This window comes from Canis lupus, chromosome 23 (assembly GCF_011100685.1).
Source record: "Canis lupus familiaris isolate Mischka breed German Shepherd chromosome 23, alternate assembly UU_Cfam_GSD_1.0, whole genome shotgun sequence".
Lineage (NCBI taxonomy): Eukaryota > Metazoa > Chordata > Mammalia > Carnivora > Canidae > Canis > Canis lupus.
In genome coordinates, this window is record NC_049244.1 from 38,342,438 (window position 1) to 38,363,659 (window position 21,222).

General features: G+C 36.9%; 1 protein-coding gene across 5 annotated transcripts in view; it reads right to left on the minus strand.

Annotated features, from left to right (window-relative positions):
- Nucleotides 1-21,222, minus strand: part of TFDP2 (transcription factor Dp-2) — a 162,369-nt gene that overhangs the window by 50,759 nt on the left and 90,388 nt on the right. Inside the window, exon 1 of one of the 5 annotated variants that reach the window (XM_038571099.1) lies at nt 15,372-15,487. The exons of 3 other annotated variants lie outside the window; for them this stretch is intronic. In XM_038571099.1, the coding sequence (XP_038427027.1) occupies nt 15,372-15,402 (31 nt within the window). In that variant the 5' untranslated portion in view covers nt 15,403-15,487. Of the gene's footprint in view, nt 1-14,942; nt 14,999-15,371; nt 15,488-21,222 lie in introns of those variants that run through there. One more of the 5 variants, XM_038571100.1, reaches the window with a different exon arrangement.

Here is a 21,222-nt window from a genome sequence, read left to right on the forward strand (position 1 = left end):
ACCCACATCTTAAAATCAAATTCTTTCTTTCTTATGCCCACTCAACAAAGTCGTATAGCCAAACTCCTTCATGTTCTCAGTCTTAGTATACGACTGAGTCTTGGTATATGATCATTATCACCCCAGTGACCTGGTCCAGAAATAACCCCTCATTCAACTTACCAGTATATCCTATTTGTTATCTCCTTACTCTGGCTCCTTTATGCTGCTGGCACTTGTTTAATTTGAAACTTGATCAAATCTGATTTGAACACAGTTATTCTCTAACTCAGTGATTCACCATCGTGGCTGTGCAATGGAATCATACGGAACTCAACAAAAAATACCAACGCCTCAGTCCCACTCCCAGAGCTGCTGATAAGACTGGTCCGGAGTGAACCTAGGCAGACTGTTGAAAGTTCTCCAGATAGTTCCAATGTGCAGCCAAGCTACTTCATATAGCTCTGCTTGCCCCTCCACACATCTGTAACAAACCAGTCCTTCAACTGGAGAAACTGTTCTGGACACTCCCCTACTTTAGGCCTTCAAAGATTCCACAACACTGTCAATGCCTCTCAGATTCCTCAACATGGTACAACATCTCCTATCTGGAGATCTCACCCCTGCCTCTCTTCCCAGTGTCATCTTCAGTTACTCCCTCCATTCCTATCAGGTTAAATACTTTGCAGTTCCAGAAAGGCCACAGCTCACCCACTCTAGCTTTGGCGTATACCTTTCATTCTGTTGGAAGTCTCCCTGCTGGGACAACTTCTACCTCATAGCACTTCAAAATGGAATTCCAAACTACTTTCTAAGTAGTGTGCCAAAGTCTGTTCCAGAGGCTTCCATATACACACTATCTCATTAATGCTGAGGACAACAGTGTAAAATGTATTATTACTGACTCCATCTTACACATGAAAAAACTGAGATAGAGTGAGGTTAAATAATTTGTACAAGGTTCCAGAGCTAGTGAGGGCCATAGCTCCACGTTCTAAGCCTCTGCTCTGTGTGTCACCTTCTCCTTTATAAGCTGTCCCCTAGCCTCTGTGGTCTAGTTCTGAATACACTTCTTTTGACTGTTCATAAAACCTATGATCACTTGCTTGTTCTAGCTATCATTTACATAGTTCTAAGAGGGTTATGTCTCTCAGCTTTGTATCCTAGCATCTGGTTTAGCTCTGGCATAAAACAGGTGCATGAAATTATAACAACTGTTTGATTAGCGTAGATTTGAACTATTACCTTTTCTAATCTCGATGCCATACTTCCTGTAAGGTAGCCTAAATTCTATTTTTTGTTATTTTTTAACTGGTGCCATGACTTACACTGAGTTTAAATAAATTTAAATGCTAGGTTTTTTATTATTTTGAACAACTAATATATCAAAGTTTCCTTCCTCTGTAACCATTAAACTGATTTGTTTTTATATAATACGCATATCTTACCAATCACTAGATTAAGGTTATTATCAAATTTCCCAAATATGGTTATTCACCTATTTAAGAATCCATCCTAACTGGAGAATAATCTCTGATTCCAAGGGGAGGAACAGCTATATAATTGATAGACATGTGCCATAAACTCAGTCCCAGGCAGGACAAGCATGTGAGGAAGCACATAGCCCTGCAAAAGTCTGGCTCTCAGATTTTTTTATTTTTTTATTTTTTATTTTTTTTTTTTAATATATTTTTAAATTTTTATTTATTTATGATAGTCACAGAGAGAAAGAGAGGCAGAGACACAGGCAGAGAGAGAGGCAGAGAGAGAAGCAGGCTCCATGCACCGGGAGCCCGATGTGGGAATCGATCCCGGGTCTCCAGGATCGCGCCCTGGGCCAAAGGCAGGCGCCAAACCGCTGCGCCACCCAGGGATCCCATCTCAGATTTTTTTAAAATTGAAGTACAGTTGACATAAAATATTAGTTTCAGGTGTACAACTTAATGATTTGACAATTACATATATTACAAAATGCTCACCATGGGTAAGTGCAGTTACCATCTGTCACCATACATTATAGTATTATTGACTATATTCTCCATGCTGTACGTTACGGCCCCATGATTTACTTATTTTATAACTGGAAGTCTGTACCTCTTAATCCCCTTCACCTATTTCATCTATATCCCCCAAGCCCCTCCCCTCTGGCAACCACTGGTTTGTTCTCTGTATTATGAGAGTCTGTTTCTGCTTTTGTTTGTTCATTTATATTTTAAGATTTCACATGTGAATTAAACCAAGTGGTATTTGTCTTCTCAAGATGGTTTTTAAAAATGACCTTAGTGCTGCTGAACGTTTAAGATGAGATCATCTCTGATACACTGTTAGAAGTAAAAGTCAAAAACTTGCAAAGAGCATGGAACAAGAAACACAAAAAAAGACCATTAAGATTAGGGAACAGGTTGACTCCAATTTTAAATCTAACACTGAAGGAAAAATAAGAATATAAAACTTTGGTCAAAACAAAATGAAAACCATCATTAAAGCCAGATCTGTCATGCCAGTTAATACCAAAAGAACTTAGAGGGAACTTAATAAATTTGACAAATTGGTTCTAAAGTGCATCTGGAAGAGTAAAGGCAGAAAACAGCCAAGAAAATTAAAAAAAAAAAAGGAATAATGGGCAAGAGGGGAACTTTAGCCTACCAGATTTCAAAACTATTAGACAGCTGAAGTGACTGAAATAATGTGATATTGTGAAGCTGATAAACAATAAATCAGAAATTAAAGTCCTGAATTACTTCATGTATATATGAAAATTTTATATATGGTGAAGGTAGCATTTCAAATCAATGGGGAAAGGGCAGATTATTTAAAAAATGTTCTTGATTGTAAATCTGAAAATTAATATAACACTGTATATCTACTATGCTTCAATTAAAAAAAACACACATGAAAGAAACGTTTCAGAGATAAATTGTCCACTTGGATTTCAATTTCTCATCTTGTACAAAAATCAATTCCCAAATGATCAAATATTTAAACATAAAGATTAAAGCCATAATGCCTGTGTGGCTCAGATGGTTAAGCATCTGCCTTCAACTCAGATGGTAATCCTAGGGTCCCAGGATCAAGCCCTGAGTTGAGCTCCCTGCTTGCTGAGGAGTCTGCTTTTCTTTCTCCTTCTGTCCCTCCCCCTGCTCTTTCTCTTTCAAATTTTTTTAATCTTAAAAATATTAAAGCCATAGAAGTTTTAAAAGAAATGTAATAATAGTTTTTTATAATTTGAGGATGAAGGCCCTTCAGAGCATGTTACAGAATTTAGAAATCTTACATGAAAACAGATAGCATTACCTAAAAATAAGTATTTCCTAAATAGCAAAAGACCTAATACTCTTAAAAGACAAATCTCAAACTTGGTAAACAAATTTGCAACACATAGGTCACTAGGTTACCATCCTTAAAAACTTTTATTTACTTAACTTCCCACCTATAAGTCAATATCAGTAAAATATCTCAATATAAAAATAAGCTGAGTACATGAAGAAACCTAAATGTCAATGATCACATGAAAAGAGCTTAATTTTATTTTACTTTTTGAAAGATAATCACACACCAAGAGAGGCAGAGACATAAGCAGAAGGATAAGTAGGCTCCCTGCAGGGAGCCTGATGTGGAACTTGATCCCAGGACCCCAGATCACGACTTGAGCCAAAGGCAGACACTCAAACCTCTGAGCCACCCAGGTGCCCCTACTTTATTTTATTTTTTTAAGATTTTATTTATTTATGAGAGAGAGAGTGAGAGAGAGAGGGTGCGCGTGCACACAAGCTGGGGGAGGGGCAAAGGGAAAGCAAGAAGGCTCCTCAGCAAGCAGGGAGCCCAACTGGGGGCTCGATCAGGACCCTGGGACTCTGGGATCACAACCTGAGCCAAAGGCAGATGCTTAACCATCTGAGCCACTCAGATACCAAGATGCTTGATTTTAATTAAAAATTTTACACTTTTTTAAAAGAAACCATTTCATGTACCAGATTATAAAGATTAATAAGTTTGATAATGGTTTGAGTTAGCAAAAATGTGGCAAAATGGGTGCATTTACAAAATATTTACTTGGCATCTACTATGTCAAGTACTCATGCTGCGCTCTCATGCATATGCAGTGCAAGTGACACTGTCCTACTGTCCCCTGCACTCAAGCAGCTAACACACTGTCAGTGGGTGGGATATTGGACAGTCTTTCTGGAGGGCAGTCAGACAATGTAACTGGAGAGGAGTAATGGGTCTATTGGAGTACAAAATTTTAAATAAGTGCTTTAAAAACAACTGTACACATTTTAAAGGCTCTTTCCACTTCAACAAATCTCCTTTTTTTTTTTTTTTAAAGATTTTATTTATTTATTCATGAGAGACAGAGAGAGGCAGAGACACAGGGAGAGGGAGGAGAAGCAGGCCTCCCTGCAGGAGCCCAATGTGGGACTCAATCCAGCAACTCCGGAGGCAAAAGCAGATGCTCAACTGCTGAGCCACCCAGGCATCCCAGCAAATGTCCTTTCAACTCCCTTCCATTGCCTAAGTGGCAAGCTGATCCCAAGCCTCTGCATCAACATCATAATTAATTCCAATAATGGGAATACTCTCTGACTAGCAATTCCTCTGCTGGAGATATATCCCAATAAACCAAGCAGATAAAAACAATTAAACATGTCCTAGAACTGCAACATTTTAGATAAAGGCAAAAACCTAGAAATAAATATGTAAACATCTTTTGGTACATGTATATGATGGGCTATTATACAGTCCTTAAAACAATATTACAAATATGTACTTGCCAGGGAAAAATGTTCCCATTACAAGAGACTATGATTAGTATGATTCCATTTACCTAAAAGCTACATATACTCACAAGTTACATTAGCAAAAAAACTATAGCAGGATAAACAACAAACTAAGAGAGGTTAGCTCTGGTGAGTAGTATGGAGAAATGTTTTAGTTTATACTTTTTTATTTTATGAACATGCATGTGCTTGTTTTATAATTTGTTTTATAATTTAAAAAGCTATTGTCACTCTGGAGGGAAAAGAGAGAGGGGGAGGGAGGAAAGCAAAGAGCATGAGAATCAGTCACAGCTGTTGAAACAAGATAAAGATCTATAAGTGAAGTATCTGTGTTTTATAATTAGTAAAAATGAAATCTGCTTTGGAAGTAGTTAAAGGAGCTCCACTGGGATTTCAATAATTATAATATCCAGAAATAAAAACCATGTATTTAGACATTGTTTACTTTCATCAAATCAACTAGTTCAGCAGCAGAAACAGAACTTTTTTGACTCAAAAGGACATACTTAAGTAGGTTATAAACATCTAGTATCCCAAAATTTCAGCCAGGTTAAGAGAAGTAAACCAAACCAAGTATAAAGAATTTTTCCTAAGTACCTGGCCTTAATTCATAGCTCCTTGGCAACAGGGGCCTGACACTGTCCAGAAGCCAATCCCTGGCAGTTGGTATATTTATTAAAAACAAAAATTTAAAGACCTGCCTGGATTTGGGTTCTGGCAATTCCCTGCATTAACAAATGAGATCAATCACCTAGGGAAGTGGCTCGGAAAAAAAAGAGCTCAAACTTAGCCAAATCTTGGCAGAGGCACACAATTTGGCTCAAAATTTTATTTCAATTTTCTGAGTAATTAGAATCTTTCTGCTTTCCATTAGAATTGTCTAGACACCAAAGATTTCCTTCACTCATAATTCTTGTAAGGGGTTCCAGTTCTAGTTAGTCACCTTCAATATGTCCAATTAAAATGAAAAATTCAGTGAAATAACTGTGGTTTGTCTACATGATGCCAGTGTGAGTTATTTTTTTCATAGTACTGACTTTCTGGAAAAAAAAATTTTTTTTGGCTTGAATTAGTTTTTGGAAAAACCTTCACCCAAGCCTATATCACATCCTCCTAGAAGAACCAGATTAATAACTCACTTTAAGAAAAAAACATGCTTATTTTACAGGTTTATAAATATCTCCAATCAGAAGTAGTTGTATACTTTCTGCCTCCCCCCCTCCGCCCCCCCAACCAGGGTCCAACTTCATAGAAAAAGCTAACCTTCAGCCCTAAATAGTTAGAAAATGACCTGGTTTGTGGTGGTGTAGGTGTTTGTCAAATTCATACAACTCTAGGCTAAATGGGTTCAGGCTCTACTACATGCAAATCATATCTTAATAAAAAAAATGGGAAACAGTAACCTAGGCAATTTCATACTTATTAGTAACAGGCTAATTACAGATTCTACAATTCTTTGCTTTCTTCCTTCAGACATTTACTTGCTTTATTCCTTAGGTACCCTCTAGTCTCTGGCTTGGTCGTCACATCAGAGATGCCCGACCACTCTATATAAGCACTTCCTAATTTACTATGACTTTTCACCAGTAGTTATTTATGATACATTGCCTATTAATATTTACCTGCTTAGGTGAGTATTACCTGTCCATAGCCCACCGACTCTTAGAATTTAAGATCCACAGGGACAAGGGATTTATTATCTAATCCACTGCTGTACCTCCAGCACCTAGCACATCCTGCCTGGGACACAGCAAAGTTCAACAAATATTGCTGTGTGAAAATGAATGCACGAGTTAATATATGAATGTCTGGATGGAAGAATATGATACAAATTCATGAGGCATGAGTGTATAGTGAAAACTAAGTCTCCTTCTATCTCCAACCACCACCTAACCATTCCCTTCCCTAGTGATGGCTACTAGTGCCAGGTTGTATATAACCTTCCAGAAATATTCTAACATATACAGACATATATCCATAAACATTCTTTTCCCCTTCACATATAGTTGAATACTGTATCAGTTAGCATGTTGTTTTTTTCCCACTTAATAATACTGTATCTTAGATATCTTTCCATACCTTATCATAGTTTTGCCTCAATATTTACTTTGTTAGCTACACAGTGTTACTTTTTATGGTTCTACAAGTTTATTTATCAATCCCTTAGTAATGGAAAAACCACAGTATTATAAACATTATTAATAACAAAATCTTTTAATACTCCAAATAACACTGCAATGATTTTACACATCTTGACATGTGCTGGTTGTACCAACTGACTGCACCAATTAACCCTCCATACAGAAATGTATAAAAATGTCCATTTCCACATATCCTTACCATCTCAATGTGTTAATCAAACTTTGTCAACTTTTACATTAAAAACAATTTCTCATTTCATTTTGGTTTTAATTTATTATAATGATATTCCTTCCTGAAAATTATGCTCACTTTCCTATTGGCTATTGCTAACAGGTAGACACACTTTAAATATTGAAAAAATAACTGTATTCTTTGTTATGCCTGATGCAAATATTTTTCCCAATTTGACACTTGTCTTTTGCTTTTATATATGGTTTTCTTTGCACATTTTTAAAAAGGTAGTTTGTTTTTTTTTTTTTAAGAGAGGGAGAGTGGGGGATGGGTGTAGAGGGAGAGAGAAAATTCTAAGCAGCCTCCAGGACCCAGCACAGAGCCCAACACAGGGCTCCAGCCCCTGACTCTGAGATCCTGACAGGAGTCAAATGCTTAACCGACTTAGTCACCCAGGCACCCCAAGAATGTAGTCAATTTTATTTTATTTTATTATTATGTTTTAAAGATTTTATTTATTTATTCATGAGATACAAAGAGAGAAGGCAGAGACAGATGCAGAGGGAGAAGCAGGCTCCTCATAGGGAGCCATTTTTTTTCCCCAGAACTCTGGGATCATGTCCTGGGCCAAAGGCAGAGACACTCAACCACTGAGCCACCCAGGCGTCCCTGTAGTCAATTTTATAATTCTTTCCTTTTGTGACTCTTGTGTCAGACACAAGAAGGCCTGTAAGTATGTTTAAATATAAAAATGAAGGTCAGAGTAACTGAAGTTTATTTATCTTGAATCCCCTCCTTGGAGGTATACATCATATACAGACCTGCTACATTTTACTTATCTTATAGGTGTGGTATTTCCAGTTGGCTATGCTGTTCTTTGAAATTAGCTATCATTAATTATATACTAAGACTGCATTAAACATCCCCCATGCTTTTAGTATTTTAATGCCTTCATTTTAAATTTTATATCCTTGACTCATCTGGAATTTATTTGATGTGAGAAATGAAAGACCCAATTTTTTTTCCCTGATGGCTACTTTGTAAAAAAGATTTTATTTATTTATTTGAGAGAGAGAGAGAGAGAACATGAGAGCGCACAGGCGTGGGGGTGGGGGTGGGGGGCGGCAGAAGGAAGAAGGACAAGCAGACTCTCTGACATGGAGCTTGATCCCAGGATCCTGAGATCATGACCTGAATTGAAGGCAGATGCTTAACTGACTGAGCCACTTAGGCACTCCCTTCAGATGGCTACTTTTAGTGAATGATCTACACATACCACCCCCATGCTGATATGAAATGCTACCTTGATCAATTACTTATTTGGGTCAATTTATTGACTTTCTATTCTGCTCCGCAGATCTGCCTATCTAGGTGACAGTATTACATGCCTTTACTTCATTCATGATTAACATTTCCACTAGAGAATAAGCAAAGTCAGAAAAGGAGTGTCAAGCATTTCTTCCCTATCTGTATTACCCTTTTAACTATTTAATAAGTGTTGTAAAGGACTATCAATTGGTTTCAAATACAGTACTAATGAGGTCAAATCACAGGTCGATTCTAGAATAGGCCAATTCATTTTGCAAAGGGAGAAGATTCCACATCTTAAGGCTGTATTTCTAATGTCAGCCAGCCATCTAGAAAGCAATATATGTTACAATATGGATGGCTTAGAGGATATTTATCACCTTATTTGACAAATAAGTTCAATGCACTATCTTCCTAGGTAAAACACAATAATAACTCATAATTAATTTGAAAAGGCAGCATATCCAACTGGAAATGCCAAACCTGCAAGATAAGTAAAATAGAGCATGTCTATATAACCATAACTACAACATTGCTAAAAATGGGAGGTGTGAGAAACAGAAAATAAAAGTTCCTAATATCTCCAAATTTTAGTAGTTCAAGTGGCCTCTAGAACCTCCCCTTCCATATTTGGTTCTACAATGGGATTCAAGGTTTCTATAGTTCAGGTAAGGACACAAGATCTGAAACACACATACCAATATATTCAAAGGCATGGAAAAAAAGCCTAGCTGTTTTTGCAGCTGTCAGAACACAGCACTTCTAGGATTCCCCAAAATAAACCACCTAACCAGAATCTTTCCATGAACCAAAGAAAGGCTTTCCAATGAACCCAACCAAGAACCCTAAAATGGCCATAACAAGAAACGGGCTCTTAGCCTTAAGGGCATACTCTTAAATGGCTCAATCAACCTTTCTGTCAGTCTTTTCTACATACCTGCCCTAGAGGATCAAATCTGTTCTCTTGGCTTTGATAAGCATTTCTACATGGAGGACACCTTTTAAAATGATTACCTAGCTCCCGGTTTCTCTGGTATCTAAAACCATAAATGCCCTGGATTCTTCACTTTGAAAGGAGAAAAAAAATTTCTTTCTTTATCTTTCTGCATGCCAGGATTTAAAGAGGGCCTCTTCATTTCTTACATGAACTCCGTAATTCAAGCTCTGGTATTTGGAATATTATAGTTGTTTCCATTTAGTTCATCAAACCTCAAAGCTAAAAGATCTTAGAAATCATTTAATCCATTCTCACTAGGTTTTCTTTGTAGGACCTTTTCCTTTCAGTATTTTTTAAATGTCTATCCAAAAACATCTGTCTCACCTACAGATTTGATCCTATAGCTTTTTCACTAGCTTATCTTTAGTTAAAACATGTCATTTTGTCCTTTTTCTATTATCTTGTTCAGTAAAGGAGGCCTTTAAATCTTAACTTTCTCATTTCTCTTCCACTTGCTTAATTAGAATTTCCCATTTTGGGGACAATATATCTTCTGATTAATACTTGAATTAGTTTACCATATGGCCTCAGACAATTTGGCTCTTCCAATTCTTCATAGCAATTCTTCCCAAATGTGCCTGGTTATAAGATATAAAGGGGGTGGGCAGCCCAGGTGGCTCAGCGGTTTAGTGTCTGCCTTCAGCCCAGGGCCTGCCTGATCCTGGAGACCCAGGATAGAGTCCCATGTCGGGCTCCCTGCATGGAGCCTGCTTCTCCCTCTGTCTCTCTCTGTGTCTCAAATAAATAAATAAATAAATAAATAAATAAATAAATAAATAAATCCTTAAAAAAAGATATAAAGGGGGCGGAGGGTGGGGAACTAGTATCCCTCTTTTTCAAAAATGCATATTCCTAGGCTCCCTTCAACACCCAAAATAGCAGAAACAAGGTGGGAATGCCTATTTTTAACAAGTGCCTCAAATGATTCTCATGATCAGTCAATACTGGAGACTGCTTCAAGGTCCCTTTGTTCAAATTAGGGAAGTAATGGAGTATAAAAGTTTGACTCTTTCTATTACATTCATCTCTGTCTAAATTTTTAAAAAAGAATGGGCTTAGTGACCCTTATTTCTTCAGTCTCTTGTTTTTGCATGTTACATCTTTTCAACGGTTAGCCTACATTCAACCCCTACTACTTCCAGCACCATCACCACAGCTAGTACACCCACCAGATGGCACACAGACACTGTGTGCATGCCTAATAAAAGAGTGAGCGGAAGGGAGCACATTTTATCTCCTACCAACAGCCACTGAATGGCTAGGGTAGATCAAGGCAGCTGGGTGCACCCACAAAGATCAGAATTTATGAGTATTAGAATACCCAAGTGCACTTAATTGGAAATCATTCTCCTGAAGAAGCCCACAACCCCTCTATGACGGTAACCTGCCCCAGACTGTTAACAAATAAATCATTTAAAATTTACAGCCAAGAAATATTTTTCCAATATTTATAAAAGACGGCAATATGGCATTGACTGTAGATATATTTACCATTTAAAAGTTGGATTATTAAAAAAATAAAAAATAAAAAAATAAAAGTTGGATTATTAAAATCAATTTAAAACTTTAGGACAAAAAAAAAAAAAAACTTTAGGACACTTAAACTCAAACTGAGCAAAGACCACCCACAAATTAGAGTTTCAAAGCAGTTCTTTCCCCCAGCAAATTAGAAAGTATTAAATTCCATAATACCATACTCAAAATTTCAACGATCAACATCTTATTTCAATAATATGTTCCATTTGAGAGCTATTATTGAAGGTGCATATAAATTATATTTGAAGAGCAAGAAATCTTAAAGTTAGACATCACTATCAACAAAAATCTTTTTTTTTAAACAAAAATCTTTTAATTAAAATTTTATCCACTGAAAGATTAAAAAAAAAAGATTTTGCAAACTTTAACACGTAAGTTCCCTGGGTCTACTTGGCACACCGTAAATGCTCAGTTAGCAGCCTCTTCATTTTTCTGTCAGAGAAATTGCCAAGAGAGGACAAACTTTGTATCATAAGTGAGCAAAGTGCCGAAAAACAAGCCCCCCACTGACGGTCTCTAGCTTTAGAGTCAAGATCCAAAAGTTCATTTACAAATTGGTTGCTTAAAACTTGGTAGGAAGAAGTAATGCTGTTATTACATGATAGGTTCCTGGATCTTTCGCAAGAGTTAACTCATACTATACTAAAAGCACAATATTCATACTATTTTATCTGCTCCTAAACAACAATGTAAAAGATCTTCTTTTCAGAAAAATATAGGCATCAGGTAAATCTTCCCTCCGACCTCCTCCTCAGAAATGAGATTTCTAGGTTGTTGTTTCTAATTGCACACATATATACATAAGGCAGAGAGAATGTTTACATTAGTCATTCTCTATGAATATTTTCTAACTTGGAAAACAAAGAATAGGTAAGGCTCAGATTCTCCAAGACCTCAGTTTTGTCTAAAGAGTTCATATATACAAGGCGAGAATCATAGGTACCTCACTTCAAAAGTCTTCTTTCAGTTTATTGCTTTTAATTTGAAGGGTTAACAGTTTCAAAGATTTCTGTTATTGTTGTTGCCAATGCTGTTAAATAACCTAATATCATGCCTATAATGCCTTCTATAATCTGAAGTGACACACATTTTTGATAACTCCAGTCTGGGATGTTGTCATAGTTATATATCACATGTGGGGCCATCAATTTTTTTTAGGGCTGGCTATTTCATCAAATTTATATATACTTTGATCAAAATGGTAAAAAAAATTTACTTTACTCAGACCTATAGAGTTTGCAAATCCATTTTATTTTATTTTTTGTTGAAGGGGAGAGAGGGGGAAGGAGAGAGAGAATCTTAAGCAGCTCCACACCTGACGACGGGGCTCCATCTCACAACCCCGAGATCAAGACACAAATCAAAATCAAGAATTGGACCCTTGGGATCCCTGGGTGGCGCAGCGGTTTGGCGCCTGCCTTTGGCCCAGGGCGCGATCCTGGAGACCCGGGATCGAATCCCATATCAGGCTCCCGATGCATGGAGCCTGCTTCTCCCTCTGCCTGTGTCTCTGCCTCTCTCTCTCTCTGTGACTATCATAAGTAAATAAATTAAAAAAAAAAATTAAAAAAAAAAAAAAAAAAGAAAGCCCTTTAAAAGAATTGGACCCTTAACCCACTGAGCCGTTCCCCTGTAATCCCATTTTAAACTCCATGTAAGTTATTTTACTTATCTTAGAAAAAAAATGCTCAACTGCTACCTATTGCTGTTCCTTAAAAAAGCAAAACATATGAAGATAACTTTAGAATCTTAGTGTAATCTTAATTAAAACAATGACCTTAAAACCTTCAAAATATCTAAATTCTGTCATCATCTGAAACAAAGGAAATCTTCAGGGAAGCTCACAGATCCCAGTTAAAAGCAAGAGAAATCTTTAATGATTTCCCTGAGTGTTGGTATCTTTTCCTGTCTCCTCTTTAGGCCAATTAACATTTAGAAAACCATTTTAATATTTGTTCCTTAAACAAATTTTGAACTATCATTCACAGAATTTTTTTGGCTGTCATCTATTCTTACTAATTTTACAGTTTAGGGTATGGCAAATTTTTAATAAGTGACCGATATGTGAAAGATCTGGTGTTCAGCACTGGTTTTCCGAGAGCCAACTCTAAGAAATACATAATGTTGTAATGTGTATAAATGTACACTATACAACAGCACAGAGTTTCTTGGTTCTTGTAAAAGGAAAGGTTTTTTACTCATTATGAATTCCACAAATTCAAAAACTATTTTTTAAACTTTAACTGCTCTCATTACATGCATATTGCTTCCAAATTCTTCCTTTGCTACTTTACAGCAAATAAACATTCTTCTCTGTCCATTAGCAACCAACCCAAGCTTACTATCTGTTTAAAGGTTAATTTCAGTTAAATTAAAAATATTTCTCTCACATTTCTTATTCAGAGATCTTTTGGAATAAGTCTTATGCTTCTCACTGAAGATAAAAGGATTTCTCACATTATATGCAAATAATGTTTCATAATGCAATTGCATTTTGAGCCTTAGTATCTATTGTGCAATTACAAACTTTTGCAACCTAAGTATTCCTTATGTATTTTATAATGGCTAAATTTTTTTCCCAAATATTCTGTAGGATTTAAAGGTCATTTTTTCCATAACTTACATGCACTAAAATTAACTTTCTCACGTCTCCATTAATTACACTTTTTTAGTAAAAAAAAAAAAAAAAAAAAAAAAAAAAGCCTCTCCAAAAGGTATGTTACTCTACTAATTCTCAAATTCTAAGTATAAAAGGATAAATTTTAAATGACTAAGTTTTATTTATTCCCTGATTAAGTCAGATTTACGACCTCCCCTCCCCATTCCAGCTACTGTGAATTTTGAATAAAACAACCTCAATTGTAACAGAAGAAACATCTGTTGCTTTTTTCTTCATCAGGGCTTTCCTAACTGAAAGAAAGGCTCTCTCTGCCTGACCTCCTCTTCCACTCCCCCTCCCCACCCACATTAAGTTCCTTAAAACTCTTTTTTAAAAGTAAGTGTATTATTTAAAATTTTACTGTATCTACTTAAAATGTCATAATCTATGTAGAAACATTCACTTCCTTATTGAAATTCAAAGAATGAGTAAATGTTATATACATCAAGAAACAAGAGATGTGACTGGTAGAGTGTTAATTGTAACTGAAATGCAGACTTTAGAGAGTATACTTGATCAACTCAATCAAGTTGTCACACATTCCCGGCTCACTCGGTATTATTTAGGGCTAAGATTTTCTTCATAGGTTTCAGATTCATATAAGATCTTACATGCTATATTTTCTTTGCCAATCCAACACTAACATAATGGCAGTCACTACCCCAAGAGGCAGACACCAAATGGTGCCACCCACACTCTCACACTGTGCCTCATAATAAACCATAAAGCAGTGGAATGCACCGGCCCCTTTATGAGCAAACAATGCCTGAGCTTCATTAGAATACAGCTGACATTTTCAAAGCACAAATACTTTTAAGAAAAATGTACTAGGGAAAAAAAGGAATGAAACAGCTATAGAAGCTGAAATTTTTTTTAAGTGTCAGGTTTATTTCAAAGATCCTGAGGAAGCGTATTTTGCTGCTGACAATTTAAAAGTTTTCATAGATGAAAAAAAATGTATAGTTAAGGGCAAAAGCTTATTTTATTAACTACTGGGGGAAAAAAATGAAAGTAAAAACTATCATTTGAAATTGCATTCACAAGGTAATAACTATGAAGTCCCTTCAAAATTAATTCATTTCCTCAACTGCTTTCTTATTCTTGAACGAGGAAAACTGAGCTCCAGGATCATTTTCACATTTTAGTTGATTTATATAAGTAACTGAGTGATAAACTAAGCTTACTCTACCCCTCCCCCCCGCCCAACCCAACCCCCATACCCTGTAGTTTTCCTGTCTGCAACAAGCAAGGACGTCTTGAATTCAGCGTGCTCTTGGCTATTTATCAACTTAATATTGCTGCTGTTGGAGGAATATAAAATAAACGCGGTAAAAACTCACCCAGCAGTAAGAAACAAAATGATCTCTCTTACCTGGTCTAAAGAAGCATGCCTCTCACTGCAGCACCAACAACACTCTACAGTCTTTGTTACCATTCAGTGGAAACTTGAGACTGTGTCAGACATAAGCAATCGAGCTCGGAAAAGCTCAATTTAAAATACTTCTCAATAAAACTAAAAAGATGCTCAAGAAAACCGTTGAGGTAACTGGCTTTCAAAAGACCTATAAAGACTGTCTAATACAACAACAAGATCATCTGAAAGAAACTGGAAGTTTTAAGTCTTAAGAGACACAGGGGCTTTTTAATGTGTAGAATCTTACTTTCTCATTAAATTAAAGGTTGTTTTAAAAAATATGCTTAAAATAAAAGCAGTAAAATGATAAAATGGCTAACTCCAAGTTAACATTTTTCTAAATATCACTTGAATTTTAACTGGCTAAAAAAACAAGATTAAACTTACTCATGAAATCTGCATAATTCGAATTGTACATGTCAGGCTATTTGCTGGTTTCAAAGCAGTCACAAAGCAGGAGACCTAAATGCATCTTGAAAGCAGAGCAAAAGCACCAGAAGTTGTGGGGAGGGGGGTGTGGGAGGAAAAAAAAAAGAAAAATAAAGGAGGAGAAACTCTTGAAAAACTGGCCGGGGCTTTTCAACCTGTAATAACTGTCCAGCTCCTCTGGGAGGAAAAAAAAAAAAAAAAAAAAGTCCTAGTCCTGCCCCCTGAGATAGGAGGCTATGTTTCAATGCCAAAATGAATGACAGGCCCATTTCTGATATCAACAAAGAGCAGCTTAGTTGTGCTTGATTTTTTTTTCCCTTTCCCACACAGTTAGAAGTTCTAAATTTTTCAGGTTAGTATCTTTATATCTAGGGTTAAGTACCTTTCTCCATTTTCTCAAGAGAACCCCAGTATGTTGTCCTAGTTTTTTTAAACGATTAATTAAAAATACATACCTAATCATCTTACTTAGTTTTTCCTAGGCAGGAAGCTAAAAAAAAGATGACCTCTAAAAGTTCCTTTCTAAATCTATCCTTTGCAATATCAGATCACCATATGACTAATTATTAATATTAATAAGCTTTTCCTGAATATGTGAGTATAAGGAGAAACTAAAAGTAGGTAACAAATGTAAAAATAAGGTAACAGATAAAAACAGATGTCAGCTAGACATAAAAATCATTTACTAAAGTACACGGGTATGATTATATACAAATTCAAAATAATAAACACTTTGATCAATGGTATATATTTACTGAATGCCTATTATGAGCCAAGCGCTATTTGGGGCTCTGAAGATATAGGAGTGAACACAAGAGACAAAAGCCAAAACAGGGATCCCTGGGTGGCACAGCGGTTTGGCGCCTGCCTTTGGTCCAGGGCGTGATCCTGGAGACCCGGGATCGAATCCCACGTCGGGCTCCCGGTGCATGGAGCCTGCTTCTCCCTCTGCCTGTGTCTCTGCCTCTCTCTCTCTCTGTGACTATCATAAATAAATAAAAATTAAAAAAAAAAAAAGCCAAAATAAAAATCCTTGTCTCCAGTGAGCTCTCCTAGATAGATGAAGATATCTCTTTCCTTTTTTGATTAGTTACCACCTAATCTGAAATACTCTCTTCTGAGAGTATGTCTTGACAACAGCTTCAGGAGGGCAAAGATTTTGTGCTTTCTTCAGTATTGTATCTTCAGTGTCTAAAGCAGGGCCTATTAGACCTTCAAATAGATATATGTGAATGAAACAGATCAAAGAGAGCCTTTTCTTAGTGAAACTTTTCTTTGCAAACAGATTCCGTACCACCTATTACACTTACATGCTTAAGGGTGTTAATTAACTTGTGTTGCAATTATATAATAGCTTAAAATTGAGAAAACAACCACTTTGGCCTTGTGTCTTTTCAGATCCTAAAATCTGTTTTCACTATCAGATGTGAGGTCACTATATTTGAGTAAAGGAATCAGTTAAAATTTGATACACTGAGTTTCTGTGGACTATCAGATTTCAGAGGAGTTTGAATAAAAAAAGAACTTTGGAAATTACATGGCATCCCATTAGTTTTACATATGTGGGAATAACTTTAAACTCCCCATTCTTGATCACCTCACCATAAATCACACACAGAAAATAAGTGCACACCTTTAACTTGTCAAGTCAGCCAAAAGTGCTTATACATGTCACCGAAGGCCAGAATATTCAGGGGCTAGATAGATATGGTCACACCTATTCTAGTATAGTCTTAAAACAAAAGGAAATTAAACTTCTCAGTACTCAGATATACTTATCATACTTCTAAATAGCAGAGTATCACTCTCTCCTCCTGTGCCACCGCCAGAGCTGGACAATGATTAAAAATTCAAATATACACTACCTGGAACATTCACACATTTACTATGTATGGGTATTTTGTTTTTGTTGTTGTTTTATTTATTTAAGACAGTGTGAAAGAAAGAGAGTGTGTGTGTGTGTGTGTGTGTGTGTGTGTGAAGCATGGGAGGGAAGAGGGGACTCCTTATTGAGCAGGGTACCTGACCCAGGGCTCCATCCTAGGATCCTGGGATCATGATCTGAGCTGCAGGCAGACACTTAACCGACTGAGCCATCCAGGTGCCCCTAGTAGATGTTCTCACAATAAATCTAATAGCAACCCAAGGTCAGGAAGACATGTGATGACTGAGATCAAGTAATGGGTAAGATAAAGTGGGGCCCACGCAGGATTTCATCACGAATGGTTCCTGCAGGAGCGATTTTTCTTTTCCCTAACCATCATTCATTCTTTCTTCAACAAATACTAAGAGCCTATAATGTATCATGCAATGAGCGAGGAAGCAAATTGACCTGCTCTCTACTGTCTACCCAACAGATCCGACCTCAAGCCTCTCCCTATTCTTCCATTTTCCTCCTCTATGCTTGCCTTCCATGCCAGTGCCCCTTCCCCAGTCCCAAGTTCCACACTTACTCTGCCCTTCAATCTACTTCCAGGCCTTTCTGGGCAAGTAGCATAATCACTAGCTTCTGTGTTCCTTTATAACTGTATCACACACTTTGGGGGAATGATGAGTCTTCCTACTGGAGTAACAAAATACATCTTGTGTAGGTCTTCTCAAACAACTTCTCCTTAATCTTCTTAGAAAATCCACTCAAAAAATAAATAAAAGAAAACAAAACAAAACAAAGAAAATCCACTCAAGCATCGTATTATTTAGAACCACTGGTTGCATAGAGAACACCCAAGGGGGCTAGGTATTCACTCCTCCAGGTATATGCTAACTTATTCAGACTAGTTTCCTATGCTTTGGTAACTTGACCACATTTTGCAGGTACCTTTCTGATTCTGTAGGCAGAAATGATACTATGATAGCACAACCATAGTTTTTATTCGCCCATTCCTTTTTTTTTTTTTTTAATTTATTTATTCATGATAGTCACACGGGGAGAGAGAGAGAGAGAGGCAGAGACACAGGCAGAGGGAGAAGCAGGCTCCAAGCACCGGGAGCCCGATGTGGGACTCGATCCCGGGTCTCCAGGATCGCGCCCTGGGCCAAAGGCAGGCGCCAAACCGCTGCGCCACCCAGGGATCCCTATTCGCCCATTCCTGCTTACTTTAGGACCCATGTCTCTGCCAGGTCCAAGTTGTGAGGGAATGGAGATTACCTATGTTAGTTTCCTATACTTAATCACATTCTGAAATAAAATGTCTAATCATCCTGATGAGAACTACACCTAAAGCAAAGGGTTCCTTTGCTAAGTGATGGTTTCTTAAAAATATCTTGCAATAAAAAGTAACTTCTCCGGGGCACCTGGGTGGCTCAGTCACAGTTAAGTGTCTGCCTTCCACTCAGGTCATGGTTCCAGGGTCCAGCAATGGAGCTCCGCATTGCATCATCACATCATCTGGCTCCTTGCTCAGTAGGGAGCCTGCTTCTCCTCCCACCCCAGCCCCCAACCCCTCCCCCACAACCTTAACTTCCCTGCTCATGCTCTCTCTCTCTCTCTCTAATAAATAAAATCTTTCAAAAGAAAAAGTAACTTCACCTTCACTTGCTCCTCTTCCCATCTTTAAATACAGACATTTTTTCTTTCTTCTTTTTTTTAAGATTTATTTTTTCATGAGAGACACACACAGAGAGGCAGAGGGAGAAGTAGGCTCCCTGCGGGGAGCCCAATGCAGGACTCAATCCCAGCACCCCAGGATCAGGACCTGAGCCAAAGGCAGATGCTCAACCACTGAGCCACCCAGGTGCCCCCTGATCTTTTCTTCTAAGAGTTTTGTATTAATAATTTTGCTACTTCATGGATACAGAGTTCTGGTTTTACAAGATGAAAAATTATAGAGATGGATGTTATGATAGTTGCACAGCACTATGAATATATTCTGTACCATTGAATGGTATATTCTGTACCATTCATTTATATATTCTGTACCACTGAATGGCACTATGAATATATTCTGTACCACTGAATGGCGAGAATAAGTTTTATGTTATGTATATCTTACCATAATAAAGAAATTAACAAAACAAAACAAAACTCATGTAGGAATGAGAGCATACCTTCCATTTAATTTTACTATGAACTTAAAACTTTGCTGACAAAATTGTCTACTTTTTAAAAAAGCACATGTAACAATCTTGTCCAAAATGTCTTTTCTCCTCTTCTTTACCCCTTTAGTCCATCCACTCCACAGCATCCACTAGTACTTCCACCTCTATTATAAGAACTTCTCTTACTTCTTGGGTCTAACCTAATCTCCTACCTGTATATTCTTACATAAAAAACATTAAATTATCAAGTCCACATAGTCCATAAGATACATTAAAATATCAAGTCCACATAGCTAAGATCAATGTGCTGTAAGAATAATTTTGTTAAAAAAGAATAATTTTGTTACAATCTAAATTATAACGATTAAATTACATGATAATTTCTAAATGAGATGTTGCCAAAGCAAAATTAAGTTATTAGTTCATTCAATCTACACATATTTACTGTTTACAACATGCCAGCCTTAAGTGGGGGGCCTAAAAATACATGGGAGAAGGAAAAAATATAATCCCTAGCCTCAGGAAGTTACAGTCTAATAGAGGAAACACTATAAACAAGCAAACAAATACAAAAATACCAATTGTGTCCATTGCTAGGAAAGAAACTAGTGGCATCAGAGAGCTCGGAAGGAGTATTCCACGTGTGCTCTTTAGACAAGGTGCACTGGGAAGATCTCTCTGCAGGGAGTGATATTTAAGCTGCAACCTGGAAGATGACGAGGTGTCAGCAAGGTAAAAGCAGGGAGAAGAGCACTTCAGACAGCACAGAATAGTGAAAAGGTTCACAACACTCATAGCCTTAAAAGTAAAGCAAATAAATTGAAACTGAGAAGCCAAACAGAATATATATAAGGGAATGACTTTAGGGAAAAAAGTAATTTACTAATTTTTGTTATTTACACAAAATAGTATAAAGAATCCATTTCTTATTTTCTTATCTGAGGCTACAACAAAAGAACATGGGGGAATGAATCTGGATCACGGATGCCATTCTGAGCAAAAGTCTAAAAGGGAATTCCAGGATTATCAGACCTCAACAAACATTCTCTAAACACAATCATGAATGCACAATATTCCACTGTAAACATGTGCCATATTTTATTTCCCTACAAATGGATATTTACACAATCTCCTTATTTTGCCATTATAATTATGTAAAAAAATTATGTAATAAACACTTCAAATCTATTCAAATCTATTATTCTTTTTTTGAAGATTTTATTTACTTATTTGAAGGAGAGACAGACAACAGGGGAAGGAGCAAAAGAAGAGGAACAAGCAGACCACGCTGAGTGCAGAGCCCAATGTGGGGTTCAATCCTACCACCCTGAGATCACAGCCTGAGCCCAAATCAAGAGTTGGACGCTTAACCAACTGAGCCACCCGGGCGCCCCTCTCTTATTCTTTTCTGATGACAAACTCCCAGAAGGGTTTTACTAGGTGAAAATATATAAACTGTTTTAAGTTTGATGTATATTACCAATTGTCTTCCCAGAGGACTTAATACAGAGTCATGCTTTTTTTTTTTTTCCTGATTCATACTCCTAAGAGAAGTAGATTTAAAGAATAAGAAGGATAAATAAAAGTAAACAGGAGAAAATAAAAATCATCATCCATCCAGAAATAATTATAATGAATGTTTTACATACACATATCAAGTCTTTTTCTATGCCACATATTTTTCTTTTTCCAAAGAAAGCAGCGGGAGGGATCATGCTGTACATGCTGGTTTTAACTCTTTGAACTCAATAAGTTGTTTAGTTATACATAT